At 54.3% G+C, this 19,416-nt stretch overlaps 1 protein-coding gene across 6 annotated transcripts; it reads left to right on the forward strand.

Annotated features, from left to right (window-relative positions):
- Positions 1 to 4,639: 4,639 nt before the first annotated feature.
- On the forward strand, positions 4,640 to 11,947 carry CPLANE2 (ciliogenesis and planar polarity effector complex subunit 2). Of its 6 annotated transcripts, none has more exons than XM_059691124.1 (6): positions 4,640 to 5,716; positions 7,910 to 8,058; positions 9,369 to 9,521; positions 10,102 to 10,226; positions 10,526 to 10,662; positions 10,882 to 11,947. In XM_059691124.1, the coding sequence occupies exons 1-6, from the start codon at positions 5,694 to 5,696 to the stop codon at positions 11,129 to 11,131; spliced, it is 837 nt and encodes a 278-aa protein (XP_059547107.1). In that variant the 5' UTR covers positions 4,640 to 5,693; the 3' UTR covers positions 11,132 to 11,947. The 6 variants fall into 6 exon arrangements, with proteins under 6 accessions (XP_059547107.1, XP_059547108.1, XP_059547104.1 ...); XM_059691122.1 differs by lacking the exon at positions 4,640 to 5,716 and adding an exon at positions 6,889 to 7,520 and having other exon boundaries at positions 10,892 to 11,109; XM_059691123.1 differs by lacking the exon at positions 4,640 to 5,716 and adding an exon at positions 6,892 to 7,594.
- The last annotated feature ends 7,469 nt before the right edge of the window (positions 11,948 to 19,416 follow it).

Genomic DNA, 19,416 nt, shown 5'->3' on the forward strand with positions numbered 1-19,416 from the left:
TGTTTAATCTCCCTTTTAGACTTATTCTTTGGGTTGCCAGTCAAATTTGGCCTCCAGCACATTCTTCTGCCTGGCTTTAAAGGCACATTTAGTTAGCTCCCAATCTGGAAGTATCAGTTGGGGGCTGATGACATGAGTGTGCCCACCTGTGTGGGGGCCTGGGAGGAGCCAGACACCATAAGAGCAGATGGCTACAGCCCTGAAGCCATTTGCTGAGTATGTGCCAATTCCTTATACCCCTGGGTCTTTGTGCCAAGTGCTTTCTCTTCGTTCAGTACATATTGAACATCAACCTGTCCCAGGCTCAAGCTCTATGCCAGTGGTTCTCAGCCTTGGCTGCACATTAGAATCACCTGGGGATCTTTTTAAAATCCTGATTTCTGGGCCTCATCCTCCGGAAATTCTGTTTCTTTGTTACTAATGTTGTGGCCCCACCCCATAATAAATAAACAGAATTTCCGGAGGATGAGGCCCAGAAATTAGGATTTTAAAAAGATCCCCAGGTGATTCTAATGTGCAGCCAAGGTTGAGAGAACCACTGCTCTAGGCCTACAGCTCTTGTCCCAGGCTGCAATATGAAACTCCCATTTCTAACAGCATGTGGTCCAATGCTGTCTCTGCTGTTCACCGTGCTTTGAGGCACACAGCAAACTAGACTGTGACGTGAGGGAGGGCCTTGGGTGCAGAGGGCCCAGCACCATGTGCTGACAGCTACAGAGTTGGTGGTGATGGGGGTAATGATAGTTTCGAATGCTTCCACAGTTGCCCTTGAGGAAGGGTTGGGCTGTACAAGGTCAAGGGGCTGGAAGCTCTAGAAAAGAGATGTCAGGGTCAGTGGGAAGAACTGTTACAGTCAGAGCTCTGTGTAACGGGTGGAACCAGTTTGGCATCACTGGAGGAATTCAAGCATTGTCTGGATTGCCAGTCTATGGGATGTTGTAAAGGAGGCAGTGCATAGGGTGCCAGTGATGATTGGTGGTCCTGGGAAGGAGGAAACATCGGTGCCTGAGGAAGACTCCACATGCCCAGCCCAGAGGTCAGTCCTGGTGGCTCCCTGACAGCATCCGAACACAGTCTGCCCGTGCCCGAGGCCACGCTCCTGACCACGGCTGAGCATGTTTCTGTTCTGAAGGAGATCAGAACGGGAAACAGCAACGTGATTGGCTCCAGGTCAGAGGGTGTGTGGGAGCAGAGAAGAAGGACTTGCTGATTTGGGTGGAAACCTTAATGTCAAGAATACAGCTCAGAGAAGATCCATGACTCACCCAAGGCCTCGCAGACCTGGCACGGCACTCCCTGGCCACTCCCATGCATTTGGGTCTAAGTTACAGCATCTAGCTAGGGGAAGGCAGCTCCAGACTGTCCTTTCTCCTCGGGTCTTTGCAGCTCCTCTCCAGCTGGCTCTGTGGGGAGGCTGTGCAGGACTCACTGACTCTGACAGGACCAAGGCCTTGCACATGTCACTACCCTGAGCCGGCTCTTCAGCCTGAGACTCTGCCTCACATCCTAACCCAGGGGACCTGGGAAAGACCAGGCTTTGAGCTCCCTCAGGTTCAGGCACGACAGGAGGCATTGCCTCGACATCCTTCAGGCTGGGTGGCTTATCGTGCTGCCACACTTTGTTGGGGTTGACCCTTGCTCTGCTGTGCCTTCTCGCCTCCACCAGGCAGAGGGGAGCATCCCCAGCTGAGGTCTGCCTTCGGCTCTCTATGGCCATCACTTCCTACCCACTCCTCTACACTGCACCGACAAAAGCAGTTCAACATTCTTGTGGGTTCTTGGCAAGGCAATGATTTCCCCATTGCTGGAAGTGTTCAATCAGGGAGTGATAACTTCTATGCGAGGGGATGACAGGTGATTTATGCATCAGATCAAGAACAGGACCAGCCTGGCCAGCGTGGTTCAGTGATTCAGGAGGTCATGGTTCGATTCCCAGTCGGGATATGCCCAGGTTGCGGGCTCAGTCCCCGGTGGGCATGCAGGAGGTAGCCCAATCAATGATTCTCCCATCATCATTGATGTTTCTATCTCTGCCTCCTTCTTCTCTGAAATAATAATAATAATAATAATAATAATAATAATAATAATAATAATAAAGAATGGGACCAAGGGACCACTCTTTCAACCCTTGAGACGTTCTGTGGACTCTGAAAGGACTTCCTAGAAAGGATGCAGGACAGGGAAAAGGGCACACAGACTTTTGACCAGGAAAGACCTTGGTTCAAAAGCTGGCCCTGACACTTTGACCACCTCTGAGTCTCAGTTTTATCACTAAAATAGCAATGATGCTGCCAGCCTCACAGGTTAGCATTTTAGCTGGAACCAGCAATAATTGTTAGTTTATGAAGTGGGTGTTATTCCTCAAAAAACCACCTGGGGGCACCCTGTGAAAGAATTTGAGCCTTGGGTGCTCTGCTAGAGGCAACCTTGAGAAGGAAACAATGTACTGGAGGAGAAAAATGCCCATTTTCCCCTGACCTCTATTGGTAAAGCCTGGGTAGGACCCCTTCTCTGGCATCTGCCCTGCATCTGAGCACCATTGCCAGGCTGGCCTGCCAGCATTCTCTGCCCCAGCCCCCACCTGTGGGAAAGCCAGTGTTTTCCCCACGGGGCTGGGCTCTGGGTCCAGGCCCTGTCCGCATACACAAAGCCATGCTGTTTTAAGTAAATGTCTAAGAGGCCGGTGGAGTGTGTCGTGCCCCACACAGGGAGCTTGTCTGCTTACCCCCTGCAGGGAAGAGAAGGAGGGCTGAGGGCCATGCCTTTCCAGCCATAAGCCTGGGAGGAAGAAGAAAGTTCCTGGCCTGGAGCCTGGCGTCTGGGTTGCCACCCCCCATAGGAAGACCAGGAGAGCGTAGGACAGTGATGGCGAACCTATGACACGCGTATCAGAGGTGACACGCAAACTCATTTTTTTGGTTGATTTTTCTTTGTTAAATGGCATTTAAACATATAAATATCAAAAATATAAGTCTTTGTTTTACTATGGTTGCAAATATCAAAAAATTTCTATATGTGACACGGCACCAGAGTTAAGTTAGGGTTTTTCAAAATGCTGACACGCCGAGCTCAAAAGGTTCGCCATCACTGGCGTAGGACCACCCTGGGGCTTGCTCATTCTCAGCATGCATGCCCTGAGCGTGTACCGAGACACACAGGCGTGACTCTAGGTGCAGTGGGAAGTGCTCAGAGGCTTTGAGGCAGGGGAGTGGCAGACACACGAGGCTGTCCAGGTCCAGGACATAAACGCTGTGATCATGGGCCTGGCATATTGCAGCCTCAAAAGAACTCCCTGGGCATGAAATATAGGATCTCCAAATCCTGTATTTAAAAATGGAATCTGGACATTTTTAATCGGCCCCGCTTCTAAGTGGAGTTGCCTGGTTCTTTGACTTTATTCCCAAGTGTGGCACGCCCAAGGGCACGGTCCGCATCTCACTACTTCCTCCCAGTGTCTGTCCGGGCACGAGTGCTCAGGAATATCTGACAAATACATGTCCTAATCCACTCATGCCTGGAATGTTCGCCCTGCTTCCCACTGTCCTCCCAGGCTCACCCTCTTCAGGCCATTCTCCAAGCTGGAGCCACAGCCAGTTTGTCAGTCAACACATTTTTATTAAGTTTTTACTATATTTCAGACATATTTCTACGTTAGTAGGGATTATTATGGGCTGGATTATGACCCCGAAAAGTTCATTTGTGGAAATGCTAACCTCAGTACCTCAGAATGTGATTATATTCATGAATAGGATCATTACTGAGATGATTAAAGTAAAATGAGGTCATTAGAGTGGCTCTAAACCAATGTGACTGCTTTCCTCATAAGAAGAGGAAACACGGACACGGACTCATACTGAGGGAAGGCCATGTGAAGACATGGAGAAGATGGCAACAGGCAAGCCGGAGAGAGAGGCCTGGGACAGCTTCCCTCACAGCCCCGGAAGGAATGAACTCTGCCAACGCCTTGATCTCCAACTCTAACCTCCAGAACTAAACGTGGAGGCCGCCCACCTTGGGGTACTTGTTACTGCAGCTCTAGGAAACTAGTGCAGGGATATAACAGCAAAACGATGAGGCGAGCCTCACCGAGCTTATGCCCCCGGGGAAGGAGACAGACGATACATTTTTAAATTTCAGGACCAAGAACGGGATGATATGAAAGAGTGAGCCTGGGGTCCCGGGGCAAATCCTTGAGCAGTGGAGAGGGAAGGCCTCTCTGTGCAGGTGACATTCACCCCGAGACCTGAGTGGGAGAAGCAGCATCCATGTGAGCTCCTGGGGGAGGTGCAGAGAGCTTCAGGGGTTGGAAACTGCCATGCAGAAGCCCTAAAGCAGGGGTGGGGAACCTTTTTTCTGCCAAGGGCCATTTGGATATTTATAACATCATCCTCAGGCCATACAAAACTATCAACTTAAACATTAGCCTGCTATGTTTGGTCAAACATTTAATTAACTCACTCCTAATGCCTTGGCAGGGCCAGACGAAATGATTTCGCGAGCTTTATAAGGATGTTCCCCACTCCTGCCCTAAAGGAACAGAAAAAGGCCAGGGGCCCTGGCTGGCATTGCTCAGTGGTTAGTGTGTCCTCCTACCCCACCCCCCCCACTACCCTCCCCCCGCCCCCTGCACTGAAAGATCATGGATTCAATTCCCTGTCAAGGGCATGAACCTGGGTTGCAGGTCAATCCCAGGCCTGGGTCCGAGTGCATGTGAAAGGCAATCAATGGATATATCTTTCTCACATCAATGTTTCTCTCTCATTCACTCTCTCTTTCTCTCTCCCCACTTCTCTCTCCCTCATTCCCCTCTCCCTTCTACTCTCTAAAAATCAATGGAGAGGGGAACTCACTAGACCAAGATGGTCACAAGCTTCCTTCTGAAATGCAATTCTAACCACCTCACTCCCAGGTGCCAATTGCTGTCTGGCTTCCTGTCCCCAGCAGCAGTGTTTATCTAAATTAGGTCTGTGGACTCTATCATGGACTGACTTGTGTACACCCGCCCCCCACACACACCAAATCTTTATGTTAAAGCCCTAAGTCAGATAGGGCCCCCCATATGACTTATTTGGAGATAGGGTCTTCAAGGAGATAAAGTTAAATGAGGTCATAATTGTGGGGCTCTAGTCCACTATCACCAGTGTCCTTATAAAAAAAGGAAGAGACACCAAGAGTGTGTGCAGACACAGGGAAAGGGCAGCCTCCCGCAAGCCAGGCAGAAAGGCCTCACCAGAAACCAACCCTGGGGCACCTTGATTTTGGATGTCTAGCTGCCAAAACTGTGAGAAGATAAATTTCTGTTGTGTAAGCCCCCCAGTCTGTGGTAGTCTGCTATGGCAGCTCAAGCAGACTGATCCAGAGCTTAACTTCCCCGACTGCCCAACGCTCTCCTTACAGGTGCGGCTCAGACTCATCGAACGCCCCAAAGCAGAATCTGGGGGATGGAGCCCAAGAATCCATGTTTGGAATGAGTTCCTGGTGCCCCATGAGCTCCTGAGGGCGGTGAAGACTGATTCCAAAAGCTAACCCTCTGGCCACCAGCTCCTCTGACCACCAGCCTCCCTCTCTGTGCGTGAAGACTTCACATCTTCTCTGGCTTCCAGGTTAACTGGCGAGTTCATTCTGCCAAGTTGCTCCATGTCCTCACACTCTCCCTGAGCCCTCCACCACGAGGCCAGCGAGCACGGGACTGGATGTGGAGCCTGGAAACCCAGAGGTAAGTCAGCTCTGAGCCCTGGCACGTGGAGAGACGATGGCTGTGAACAACCTGCCTCCCGGCAGATCCCGTAAGGACTGCAGGAAGGGGCACTGAGCGACCGGGGAGTGTGGGCAAGTTTCACGCACAGAATCCTGTAGGAGTGGTTATGCATGTGTAGTATCTCTGCCCGGCTGCTGCGGAAGCAGGTGAAGGAAGTGCCCTGCCTTACACCTCCTCGTCCCCTCCACCCTCTTGGATATAATGGGCCTCCGTGATTTGTGGGTTTCGGTCCTCTGGCTGCTTCGAGCTTTACTAGGAGCCGCCCTCCAGTGGCTGGGGCAAAGTTTTAAAAACATAAGGTCCACTCTGGCAGAAAAGGTACATGCTAGCACTTCTGAGTCCTCACACCCTGGGCTCTGAGTCTGGTTTTCCACTGACCACCTGTGTGGTGTGGCCTCAGACAATCGTGTAGTTTCTGAGTTTCCTTGTCTGTGAAAGAAAAGAGGGATCATATTTCCTACACAGGTTTCTCTATAGAATTAAATGAGGCAACCTCTGTTGGCCTTCAGTAAAGACTCATAGGGTACTCCTTACATAACAGGGATTTGCCCTACCTGAAAGCACTGCAAGAGGACACTGGGAAAAATTAAGTGTAATAGACAATCTCTCAGCAATGCCCCACCTGCATCCTGTCCAGCCAACAGGCATTTAACTGAACACACGCCTTCGGGTAGCAGGCCAGCGGTTCATGGCCTCAGTGCCGAAACTTGGCTCCAGGAGGGCAGGGACTTCTTCGCCGAAGTATTCCCAGCAGTTAGAGACCAGGCTGAGCACAGTAATTATTGTTGAATGAATGGAGTGAATTGATCAATAAATGACTGGAAGAGCCTGGCCGGTGTGACTCAGTGGTTGAGCGTTGACCTATGAACCAAGAGGTCACAGCTCCATTCCAGGTTGGGGCACACGCCAGGTTGCGGGCTTGATCCTCAGTGTGAGGCGTGCAGGAGGCAGCCGATCAATGATTCTCTGTGGTCATTGATGTTTCTATCTCTCCCTTCCTCTCCGAAATCAATAAAAATATATTAAAAAGAAAGAAAGAAAGAAAAGGAAGGAAGGAAGGAAGGAAGGAAGGAAGGAAGGAAGGAAGGAAGGAAGGAAGGAAGGAAGGAAGGAAGGAAGGAAGGAAGGACTGGAAGGTACAATCACAGTGGACAGTGGGCCTCTGACTCATTTTTAAGATCTTGAGCAAGTCCTTTGATCTCCCTGAGCTGCTTTCTCCCCGCCAGCCCCTGTGAAGGCAGCGGTGTTGAACTCATCTCGGGGCCCTGCAGAGCAGGATTAATGCAGTGATGATAATAATACCGAGCACTGCTGTGGACAGGGCGCTGTTGTCAAGAATCCTAGGAGCTAATAGTATTTCACCTCCACTCTATAGAAGAGGGAACCGGCACGGAGAGGCAGTGGACCCTCTCCTCCTGCAGAAGGGGGATTTGATTACGTTTCAGAGGAAGGACGAGGGCTCCGACTCAGCAACGAAGAGGACCCATGGTCAGAAGATGTCACTGAGCGGCGGTAGCCACCGACGTAGGAGAGACCAACCCTCCAGCCCCGCCCGGAAGCAGGCAACCCAACTCCGCCCCCCGCGTCGTCATGGCAACACTCTCCGCACATGCGCCTCTTGCACCCGGACCTGGCCTGGTGAAGCTCATCAAAGCCAAGAGAATTGCGGGCCCCGCAGAAGCAGGCCGAGCGGACTGGGCGGCTGGAGGGGGAGCAGGAGCGTGGGAAGGACTTTTAAAGGGGCGCGCAGGGGCTGCCGATGGTGAGGGCTGGGAGCCCCGGAAGTCGGTATCGAGGAGGCAGAGGAGAAGCAGGGCGGTGTGACCTCTCCAGGAGGTGACCAGGAGGAAGGAGCTGTGTAAGTGCCCTCGGGGCAATATTGGGATGGCTGCCCCCAGGAAGAAATACGGGGTAGAAGGGACTATGGAATTACACTTTCTGGGTAATACGAGGTAGAGGGGGATGGGTAACCCCCCAGGACAGTGACGGGAGCGTAGACTGGAAAGATGCTAACGGGGTAATAAGAACGGTGGGCTCCACTCCGCTCCACCACCCGAGGAGGGAGCTAGGACTCGCGGAGCCAGGGCGCAGGTGAAGAGGTCTCATAGGTCCAGCTTGGGACAGTAACGCTCTCCCTTCCCCTGCCCTCAGCATTCTGCCATCTCCCACCCCGTCCGGGTGCCCAGCCATGGCCAGACCACCCGCCCCTGGCTCAGTGATTGTCCCCGACTGGCACGAAAGCGCCGAGGGCAAGGAGTGCCTGACCTGCATCCTGCGCAAAAACCGCCGGCGGGTGTTTGGTAAGTAACCCCTTCCCCTCCCCCACCCCCCCACCCCCAGCCTGTCACTTGCCATCCCTTAGGGAGAACAGTGTTACCTGGGGAGGGGTAACAGAGAATCAGGGCAGTGAGGGCCTTTGGCACTGCATTCCTCAGCCTTGGGACCTCTGGTCTATCCCTGGGGCCCTCACCCCGAACTTGCCTTAGAGCTAATTCCACCATCAGAGCCAGGATCGTGGAAACAGGCGAAACCCTGCCAGAAACTACAGTCACCAGAGAGGCTGTTGATTGAGCCCTCACCCCGTGCCAGGCCCTCTGCTGGGCACTTGACACAGCAGACTCCGGTTTCACCTTCTCTGCAGCACATCTCACAGACGTGTTCAGACTAGCGAGGAACACAAGCCTCTTTCATATCCTGCTCGCTCCCGGATAAGACACTCCTGTTCCCCAGGATGAAGCCAACTCCCCAGGCGGGGCCGGCTGACAGGCCAGCAGAAGGGCCTGGCATGGGCTGTGAGAGTCCGGCTCTGACCAGGGGAGACAGAGCCCCAGAAAGCTTCAAACCAGAGAATGAGAGGGCATCCCGCAACGGAGGACTCTGAGGTCCTGTGCCTATCGATGTAGCATCATTTTAGACTTTTTTATTTTGCAAGTTTTAAATTAAAAACATGCATAGCCCTGACTGATGTGGCTCAGTTGGTTGGAGTGTCATCCCACACACCAGAAAGTGGTGGGTTTGATTCCCGGTCAGGGCATATTCCCAGGTTGTGGGTTTGATCCCTAGTCAAGGTGTGCACAGGACGCAACTGATCGATGTCTCTCACATCCACGTTTCTCTCTCTCTCTCTCCCTCTCTCTCTCTCTCTCTCTCTCTCTCTCTCTCTCTCTCTCTTCCTTCCACTCTCTAAAGTCAATTTAAAAAACTATAAAGATCTTGATATATTAACTGTAAGGAGTTTATTTGTAGTAATTGAGAATGCTTTTGCTGATATTTCTCTACTGAGGAAAGAATTATGAAACCCCTTGCCTTTACATGTGAGAAATCTAGGACATGTGATAATAATATCAACACGAACCATCTCATGCGTCAAACTTAAAAACATAATTTGGTGCTGTTTGGAGTGGGCTTGGCCCAGCTCACAGAGCAGTGTTCTCAGCAGAGCTCACCCAGGAATGCTGCTTGTGTTCCAGGCCTCGGTAATGAGTACAGAGGACCACGGGTGGTTGGCGCTGAAAAAGCCCTTAGAAAGGAAGTTGTCCCACTCAGGGTCTCATGGGGCAAGGCGCTGGGTGGGACCACCTGACCCCACATGGTTCCCTTCTTTCCCCAGGGCTGCTCGAGCGACCAGTGCTGCCCCCGGCTGTGGCCATTGACACGGCCAGCTACAAGATCTTCGTGTCTGGGAAGAGTGGTGTGGGCAAGACGGCGCTGGTGGCCAAGCTCGCTGGCCTGGAGGTGCCCGTGGCACACCATGAGACCACTGGTGAGTCCATCCTGGGGTGGAGAAAAGACTGTCCCTGGAGCACACAATCTGGGATTTGAACCCGCCCCTCCATTTACTCTGCAGCCTTGGAAAGTCACTCACCTCTCTGAGCTGCATTGGCTCCTCTGTCCAACAGGGATAATAGCATCCATCCCACGGGGTTGTTGGGAGGTTGGTACTAGAGATAGTGGTGGTAACGTGCCTAGCATTGAGGGGGCGCAAGGCAAGTGCTCAGAAAACACTAAGCTTTTCTTGCTTCCTTCCATTGGATGCTGATTGACCATCACATTCCAACATCCTCCAGTGTCCTGGGAGCTTTGGGTCCCCTTGTACCTATGAGGGAAACTTGGTTGTCATGGCTGCTGGGTCGAGGGCTCTGTCTGCCTGGTAGACGGGAGGCTCCTCCAGGGCAGGTCGGCTTCCCTCAGACTGAGAATTCTCCCGGGCTGGGGACTGTGCTTTCCCCATCAGACTTGGACCCTCGAGGGCAGGGACATATTCTTCCAGTTCCTTCCTGGCCCCCCTACCTCTCTCCACCTCTGCCTCTCCCACGCTAAGTGGCTGACCCCGGCCTCCCCAGGCATCCAGACCACCGTGGTATTTTGGCCTGCCAAGCTGCAGGTCAGTGAGCGTGTCGTCATGTTCCGCTTTGAGTTCTGGGACTGCGGGGAGTCTGCGCTCAAAAAGTTCGACCACATGCTGCCGGTGAGCAGGCAGGTGGGCCTGGGTGGGTCCCCGCGGGGCTGCTTGTCCCAGGTGGGCCTCCGAGCCCGGCCTGCTTGGTTTGTAGGAGCCAGAATTGGGCTTGAATGGGCTGAGGGTGCTGCCCCTGCTGGGAGAGCTCTGAACTGGCGCTGGGGACTGGATCCCGGCCACTCACTGCTCGGGCCTCAGTTTCCCAGTCTGTGAAAGGAGGGGTTGTGCTGAGACTTCTCTGGGCCCTGCAGCGGACAGGAGGGTTCTGGTCCCGGGGTATAGCCTTGAGCGAGCCTCTCCATCCCCAGGCTTGCAAGGAGAAGACGGACGCTTTCCTCTTCCTCTTCTCTTTCACCGACCGTGCCTCCTTCGAAGACCTCCCTGGACAGCTGACCCGCATAGCAGGCGAGGCCCCTGGTGTCGTCAGGATGGTCGTTGGCTCCAAGTATCCTTTGGGTGGCCCCTAGGACTGTCAGAGGCCACACCTGGCAAGACATGCAGCCTACCTCTGCCCAGCTGTGGGTCCAGCCCCATAGGCTCTATTAAAGCCTGCAACAGGATCTCCCTCAGACCCTGGGTGTGGGGCTCCAGGGGGGAGGGAGAGGCTGGGTGTGACGGGATGGTTAGCAGTGTCACCCGGCCAGGCTCCTTAACCCTCCTCCAGGTTTGACCAGTACATGCACACAGACGTGCCTGAGCGTGACCTCACAGCCTTCCGGCAGACCTGGGAACTGCCCCTCCTGCGGGTGAAGAGTGTGCCAGGGCGGCGGCTGGCAGATGGGCGCACGCTGGATGGGCGGGCTGGGCTGGCTGACATTGCCCATGTGCTCAATGGCCTGGCGGAGCACCTGTGGCACCAGGACCAGGTGGCAGCTGGCCTGATTCCCAACCCTGCAGAAAATGCCCCCGGCTGACATGAGTGGGCACCTGTGGTCCTTCCTCCTGACTCTCAGGTGACCCAGAGCAGGGGATGGGACCCAGGACCTAGGGCTTGGTCAGGAACCTTGATCTCAGCCTGAGGACTGGTCAGGGAGGATGGTGGCCTGTGAAGACTCTGCCCCAGCAGCACTTTCCTTGCAGAATTCATGGCAGGAGGTGCAGGCACAAGGCTTTGTGGGGCAGTGGTTTGAGGTCCTCTGGCCTCTCCCTTGGCCCTGGGGGCCCAGGCTCTGGAAACTGAAGAACTGCATGGGCAGGTCCCAGATCTCCAGCATCTCCCCAACCTCCTGCTGTCCCTCCCCTTCTGCAGCACACAGGGAAGATAAGATGACTGGGGAGAGAGGGGGTCTCAGCTGGGCCCTGCACCTCAAGTGACTTCAATCAAGAGCCAGTATTACAGGGTGGGGCAAAAGTAGGTTTACAGTTGCTTTTTTATGGGAAATAAGACTATATATATATAAAAGCCTATGCAACCATTACGACTGGTTGAACGAACAACTGGTTGACCAGTTGCTATGACACGTACTGACCACCAGGGAGCAGATGCTCAACGCAGGAGCTGCCCCCTGGTGGTCAGTGCTCTCCCACAGCCAACCTGCGGCCGACCAACCTCCCATGGTCCCTACCCCCGGTCGGCCCCCGATCAGCCCTGATCAGGACTGGGCAAGAAGGCCCCAATCAGCCCCAATCGCCAGCCAGGCCGAGGGACCCCACCTGTGCACGAATTTGTGCACTAGGCCTCTAGTAATTAATAAATAGTAATACAAAGAATAAACTCTGTGTTTCACATACTCACAACTGTATACCTTTTGCCCCACCCTGTAGTTGAGGTAATACCATCTGCTGTACCAGAAAACCCTGAAGTCTCAGTGGCTTGCCTCTAGAAGTTTTTTTCTTATGTCTCACCTTAGGTGGAGATGAAGGTGGCTTTGGGGTCTTGGCTCCATGCATTCACTCAGAGACCCAGGCTCTGAGATCTTCAACACATGGCTTCCGTATTTGCCCTGGGGCATCACCATCCAGTGAGCAGACCAATGAGTGCAAGTGAGAGGTCACCCAGGAGGTTTCTGTGGACCTGCCCTAGGGTGGTGTGCCTCATTTCTGTCCACATTCCTTTGTACAACCCCTAGTCACATGCTCACATGGAATTGTAGGGGAGACTGGGGAAAAAATGTCCTCCTGTGTGTCCAGGAGGTGAGCCCCTCACTCTGCAGTGCCTTTCTTTTTTTTTTTTTTTTTTAATATATTTTATTGATTTTTTACAGAGAGGAAGGGAGAGGGATAGAGAGCCAGAAACATCAATGAGAGAGAAACATCGATCAGCTGCCTCCTGCACGCCCCCCACTGGGGATGTGCCCGCAACCAAGGTACATGCCCTTGACCGGAATTGATCCCGGGACCCTTGAGTCTGTAGGCCAATGCTCTATCCACTGAGCCAAACCGGTTCTGGCTGCAGTGCCTTTCTTGATCATGAAGCTGTCAGGTTAGGCTTAGGACAGGGGCCCTGCCAGTCTGGGGGGATCAGAAAGCATCACGGACCAGGTGGGGTCAGGGAGTGAGTTGGCCTGTGGGCAGCAAGGACAGGAGTAGGAAGATGAGTGAACTTGCTCATTTTTTTAAAAAAGTATTTGTCTCTTTTTAAAAATATATTTTTATTTTGATTGATTTTTTTAGAGAGAGAGGGAGAGGGGGAGAGAGAGAGAAATATCCATGTGAAAGCAAAAAATTGATTGGCTGCCTCCTGCACGCTCCCTACCGGGGATTGAGCCCACATCCTGGGCATGTGCCCTTCTGGGAATTGAACCAGCAACCTTTCTGTACACAGGATGATGCCAGGGCTGAACATGCTCATTTTTGTGTCTCACCTGACACTGGTGAATGTAGGCTGAAGTGAGGGTGGAGGGGTGAAAGTCCTTTATGATATTGCACTGGCTCCATAGCTTGACCCCTGGGCTGAGGCCTGGCCCGAGTCTAACTCAGCTGGCAGGGCCCTGGAGGTCTAGGTATAGTGACCCCCAAATCCAGCTGCCCTTGGAGACCCTCTTCAGAAGTCAGCACTGACAGCTTTGCACAGTCACACTCACATGTGATCATGTGCACACACACACCAGCACTCCTGAAATGCCCGCCCCTCCTGGCACACACAGGAGGCTCATACATACCCCGTGCTTGCACTCCTGAGCACACTGATGGCCTGCCTAGCACTTGCCACATCTGTCTACCTTGGGCACTGTCCATAGGCTTGCCAACCCTTCCGGGGCCTAAAGGACTGACCAGCATCTTCTTACCACCAACTCTGGTTCACAGCTGAGGCCTGAGCTTATCTCATACCCTAGAGAAGGAATGTCCCCGGGGAGGACCCCAAGACTCACGGTGGCACAGCCTGTAGGCCATAGACCTTCCCACTGTGGCCTCCAGCTCTGCTCCCAAGCAGCCGGCCTTCAGCCTGGTCCCCTCTGGTCTTCGCTCCCATTGACCTTACCCCACCAGGGCAGCAGCAAACTGTGGGACCCGGTGAAGGTGGCCTCTGGGCTTGAATATGAGCCTCCAGCTACAGGTACCTGTGTTGTGAGCGCCAGCTACCCCATATCCCAGCCAGTTATCTCTGGGCTTAAAACTCCCCCAGGAAGGAAGCTTCTGGATCCTTCTTGGGTACCAGCTCTGCTAAGGGCCAGAAGGTTACTCTGGAGAAATAACCCAGGTCCTCCCCACAACAGGACAGGGCAGGCCAGGCTCCTGGTTAGCACTGCTCCACTCAGAGAATCTCTCATCACCCACCTTCACCCAAATCAAGGGTCAACAATTTTCCTTCGCCATCTCCCTGGGAAAGAACGGAGCAGGGAGGAAAATGGGGCTGGGACTTGGAGCCTGGCCACCCACCACCCCAGTTTGGTCACCATGACATACCCAGTATCCACTGCATGGCAGGATGCAGTCAGCCAGTAGTCACTGCACAAACTTAGGTGCTATTTACTCCTCCATCCACCCATCCATCCTATGTCCATCATCCACGCTTTCATCTGTCCCCGCTCCACCAAGCCATCGTCCGTCAATCTACCAGTCTGCCCATCTACCTCCACGTGTGCACCCCTTTATAGAGATTTGCCAATTGTTTTCCTGTCTAGTTACCCATCTGTCCATCTGCTGCTCACTCATCCATCAGGCTACTCAGGTCTCTCCCACATTTGTTGTTAACTTCCCCATCCATCCATCCACCCATCCATCCATCCACAGGTTCCTAGCCAGGCCCTGGGGGAAACGGCCCTGCAGAAGCAAAAATGAATTAGACCTCATTCCCTTCCTTCCAGAGCTCCCTGTGCAGGCAGGATAAGGTGGAGAGCTTCCCCCACCCCAGGGTCATGACACCCAGCGTCTTGGGCCCTGGGATGAGCATTTATTACCCCTCTGACAGGAGTGCTCACATCCAGAGTTTGCTGTCCCAGCCCTGCAGATGGCACAGAACTCAGTGACAGGCCTGAAGGAACCCTACTTCCCACCCACACCCGCCTTTGCCGCCTACTCACTGGCTCTGCAGCCATCCTCATCATGGTGAGGGGGCTTTGGGCCCTTCCTCTAGAAGGACAGTCCCCTCCAGGGGCAACTGGGACCCTGGTGACCTGCCCTGTGGCTCTGACAGCGCCCCCTGCCGGCCCCCAGCTCTGTGTGGTGGTGATTTTTGTCATTTACCTCAGCATCATAAGCCCTGCCGTGTCCCATGTGGGCAACCCATGCTCATGACCCAAGTAAGTGCCCCTGGGGGAGACGGAGGGTGGGAGCACTGTTCCGGCCTCAGGCCCAATGTGGGGATCCTTGGGTTCCTTCCATCACATGGCTGGGCCCCAGCTGATGGCTGTCCCTCTGCCTAGGCTGGCAACATTGCCAACACCTGCAGCACTGCTACTGACCCTCCTCTTGGGCCAGGTCTGCACCTCACTGGCTGAGCAGCTCACCAGGAGGGGTGAGTGAGGGCAGGGGGTCGCGGTGGTGTCCTGGCATCAGTTGGGAACTCAGAGCTTGCAGCTCCTGCATTGGTGTCACCAGCCTGTTCAGCTACCTCACACCCCAGCCAGTTATCTCTGGGCTGGCCAGGGGCACATGGTTGGTATCAGGGGGAGGTGAGTTGGGGACAGAGCATATGAGCTGACTTGATGGGTTGTCGTCTACCTCCACGTGTGCCCCCATTTATAGAGATTTGCCAAATGTTTTCCTGTCTAGCCAGCCCCCTTGCACCCAATAGAACTGTGGCCAGCTCTGCCCTTTGCCCAGAGGTGTACAGAATCCAGCCCCTCCATGCAGATGCCTTCACTTTCAAAGCCTTCATCTTCCAGTTTATCCATTTCTGTTCCTCTCCCTTCTATGTGGCATCCTTCAGAGGCAGCGAGGAGCCCCTACCCTCTGAAGCTGTTGCCTCCCAAGGAGGTGACCCAGCAGAGCAGCAGCATCCTTGAGCCTCCAGACCTGACCCCCCGCCCCACCTCCCAGTGCTGCAGTTTGGGGTCATTGCCATCTCTGTGCTGGCCTTTCACCGAGCACCCTGGACTGGATGCAGGGGACCCAAAAGTAAGCCAGAGCTTTTCATTCCCTCGGGGAGCTTCCAGTTTTTAACAAGGACTGGTTAGGAGTCCTGAAGGGCTAGGCTCGCAGGAGGTGGTGTTACTGTGTAAATTGCCCTTGTCATTTGGTGGGAATGGGAGGGAGAATCATCCAGAGAACTTGTCCCCAGCAGCATGACACCCTCTTCCTGGGCCATTGGCTTCTCATGGGTTTAGCAGAAGATGTGGGCCATGGTCCCACAGGCCCTTGGGAACTAGTGGCCCTCTGGGGCTAGTGGGGAGGGGGCAAGTCCCCCCAGCAGCCCTGTCACCAGCATTAGCTCCCAGTGAGCGGGAGGCCAGAGGATCAGGAACATAGTGGGGAGAGGGTCGGCCTCCGTATGGAGTTTAGCTGTGACCTGGCGCCAGAGCAGGAGGGCATATGGCCCACAGATGCAGTGATCTACAGGTTTGTGGGACACATTCCCCCTCCTGGGGCTGCAGTTCAGTTTCATCGCCATCTTTGTGATGGCCTTCCCACTGGCACCCCTGTTTGCCCTGCTCAGCATTGGGTGGAGACCCGACTGGACACCCACAAGTTCGGGTGTGAGTTCCGGCCGCCAGTGCTGAGCAGGCACAGGGCTTTGGGATCTGGCTGCTCCTGCTTCGGTCGCGGTCAATGGGAGTGTGGGGCAAAGGAGTGGAATATAGGGTCAGGAGCAGTGGAGACGGAAGACTGGGAGGGAGGCTCAGGGGGAGGGAAATGGAGGCTGGAGCTGGAAATCCGGGCAGAGATTGGGACATAGAGGCAGAGGGCTAGGACCCTGAGGCTTAGGCTCATCCTGCCTGTGGGAGTGCCAGGAGGGGGTGAAACTGGGCCCTGAAGACCTTCCAGCCCTGCAAGCTCTCCCCAGCGCCTTCACCTGGGACTGCCAGGTCTCCGGTACCAGTAGGAACAGCGCAGCCTGGCTACCGCACCTCCAGACTACCTTGCCAAGGGCAACCACGCCACCCAGTAGGTGGCGTTCCCAAGGGCCTCTGGGACCATGGCCCAAATCTAAGGCTCAACCTATGAGAAGCCAATGGGGTATTTCTGGCCCAGGAAGAGGGTGTTAGGCTGCGGGGGGCGGGGCGCGGGGCGCAGAGGGGGCGGGACCTGTCTGGGAGGGGTGGGGCCCAGCCTGTGAGAGGGGTGGGGCGGGGCCTAGCTGGGAGGGCAGAAAGCGGAGTCTGGCGAACGCATGGGTGGGCCGAGCTGGAAGGGCGGGAGAGCTCGGAGTGGAATCCAGAGCCTGGCAGCACCCCGCGTCCTCCGCAACCCAGGTACAAGTCCTCCACGCAGGGGAGGGAGCCTCACTCTCTTCTACCGGAAGCTGCTGGCTGTGCGCTGGGCTCCATCATCACTTTCGAGGTAGGCTCAGCGTCCGACAGACCTGGGTTCAAGTTCAGGCTCTGCCGCCGACGGGCTGCACACGGGGAAATATTACAGAATAGGATCTATTTCGGCGGATCGTTACGAAGATTCAGTGTCAAGCACTTGCACATCGTACGTGCTCAGTGAGTCAGTATCACCCCACCACCATAATCTCTTGGCTACAGACCTGGAGGAAGCGGGAGCATGTCCCTCTGCCTTGCTCAAGACCCCCTTTGCCTAGCCCTGCCTCTCACAGGGTCCTGTGTTAAGGGCTCTAGATACCTCTGTCTTCGGACAAATGACAACTTGCTTACGTTTCGGTTCCTTCATTTGTAAAACGGGAGTAGTAGTTGTGTTTGCCTCCCAGAGTTGTTGTGAGGATTAAATGAACCAACATCCGGAAAACCCTCAGCATAGTGTCTTGCACTCAGTAAGCCCTCGTGAATTAAGGTTGCTCGGAAGTCATTCTCTCCTTGGCCCCCGCTTCTCCCCAGCACGTGGTATTCTCCTGCGCCTCCTCGCCTGGCTCGTGCCTGACGTGCCAGCCGTTCTGGCTACCGAGGTAAAGCGAGAGCGCTACCTGGCTCAGCAGGCGCTGGGCAACCGCGAGGCGCAGCTTTGGTCAGAGGGCCGGCGGACCCTGGCCACGCCCCTCTCCTGACCCCGCCCCTCTGCCCCTGGCCACGCCTTCTGGCCACGCCCCTCTTCCGCCCCGGGCCTTAGCTCAGCTTTCTTCCCCGCCTCCGGTTTGTCCTCTCCAAGAGGGAGGATTGGGCCGCATTACCTCTAATTATCTTCTAGCCCCGCCCACGCCAGGCCACGCCACGCCCTCTTTTAAATATTATCTGGGCTCGGATCTGCTCTGCTCGGTCTGGGGGCAGCCTACTCAGCCTGACCAAGTGGTGCTTTCTGTTCGCTGCCGCAGAGGCTCTCTGCCCCAGAGCCCAGGCGGCAGGAGCGAGTGAGGCAGGACTGCCCTTCAAGGACCCTAGGTCCCCAAGGATGCTCCTTTCATGACGGTTCTCTGCTTCCGGCCCGGGGTCTGGACAGTACCTTGGCCAGCGTCCTCGAGGTCACCCGGAGCTGGGATGAGAGAGTTAGAGTTCCCTGAAGACCCCCAGTCCTGCCCTGCCTCCCTCTCTCTGTCCCCTTCTCCTGCCCTATGTGCAATGCTTGCAATAGACCTCCCTGCGCCCCAGCTTGGTGACTCTCCCTGGACACTGTCCCTATCACCTGTGTGCAGTGTCTCCTCACTATGGGACGATGCTGGGGGGAGGAGGGCGGGCAAGAGGAATATGAGGGAGTGGAGGTACCTAATCACTTTGAACTGAATGGTCACCAGTTGATAGGCGGAGAGTTCACTGGGGCCTGGGGCCTGGACGCCCTGCCCCATATGTCCATTAAGGCCTGTAGAGTATGAATAATAATAAAGAACTTAGTTAGGTCAGCTGAGATGCCTCCCAGCAGACTTTCAAACACTTCACCCAGTTCAGTGCTGGCGAACCTATGACACGCGAACTCATTTTTGTGGTTGATTTTTCTTTGTTAAATGGCATTTAAATATATAAAATAAATATCAAAAATATAAGTCTTTGTTTTACTATGGTTGCAAATATAAAAAATTTCTATATGTGACACGGCACCAGAGCTAAGTTAGGGTTTTTCAAAATGCTGACACGCCGAGCTCAAAAGGTTCGCCATCACTGACCCAGCTGGTTGTCCCCAAAGCCTGGCACGGTGACACAGGGCAGTGATTAAAGACACAGGTTGGTGGTGGAGGCAGGCAGACCTGTATTTTGAACATCAGTTCTGACTCTTATTAGCCGCATGACCTTGAGTCAATTACTTAATCCCTAGAGCCTCCATTTCATCATCTCTGGGATACGGACTTCATAGAGCTAATGAGAGATTTAAATGGGATAATGCCCATTACAACCTGCAAGCCTCCTGTCCTCATCTAAGAAGTGAGAGTTGTAACAGTATCTGGAACAGTGAGGGCCTGGCACATAGTGAGTGTACAGTATGAGTTATTAGAAACATGAATATTAGTTGGTATGTACATATTCATGTGGCTACAGAAGTGCCTGCATGCTCAGAGGAATAGCAGGTAGCATGAGGGAGAAAGCAGCTTCCCCTTCCCCAGGTTGGGAACATTGCATGGCAGGCACAGAGTAGGCCCTCCTTCCCTGGCACTGGTTCTGCTTGGGCTGTTTGAATTGGTTCATGGAGGGCTCATTGGGTGTGGACTAGAGTCTGGGAAGACTTCCTGGAGGAGGAGGCTGTTAGAGATGATGAGATGGGTTATTCATGAGGA

This window comes from Myotis daubentonii, chromosome 3 (genome assembly GCF_963259705.1).
Source record: "Myotis daubentonii chromosome 3, mMyoDau2.1, whole genome shotgun sequence".
NCBI lineage: Eukaryota > Metazoa > Chordata > Mammalia > Chiroptera > Vespertilionidae > Myotis > Myotis daubentonii.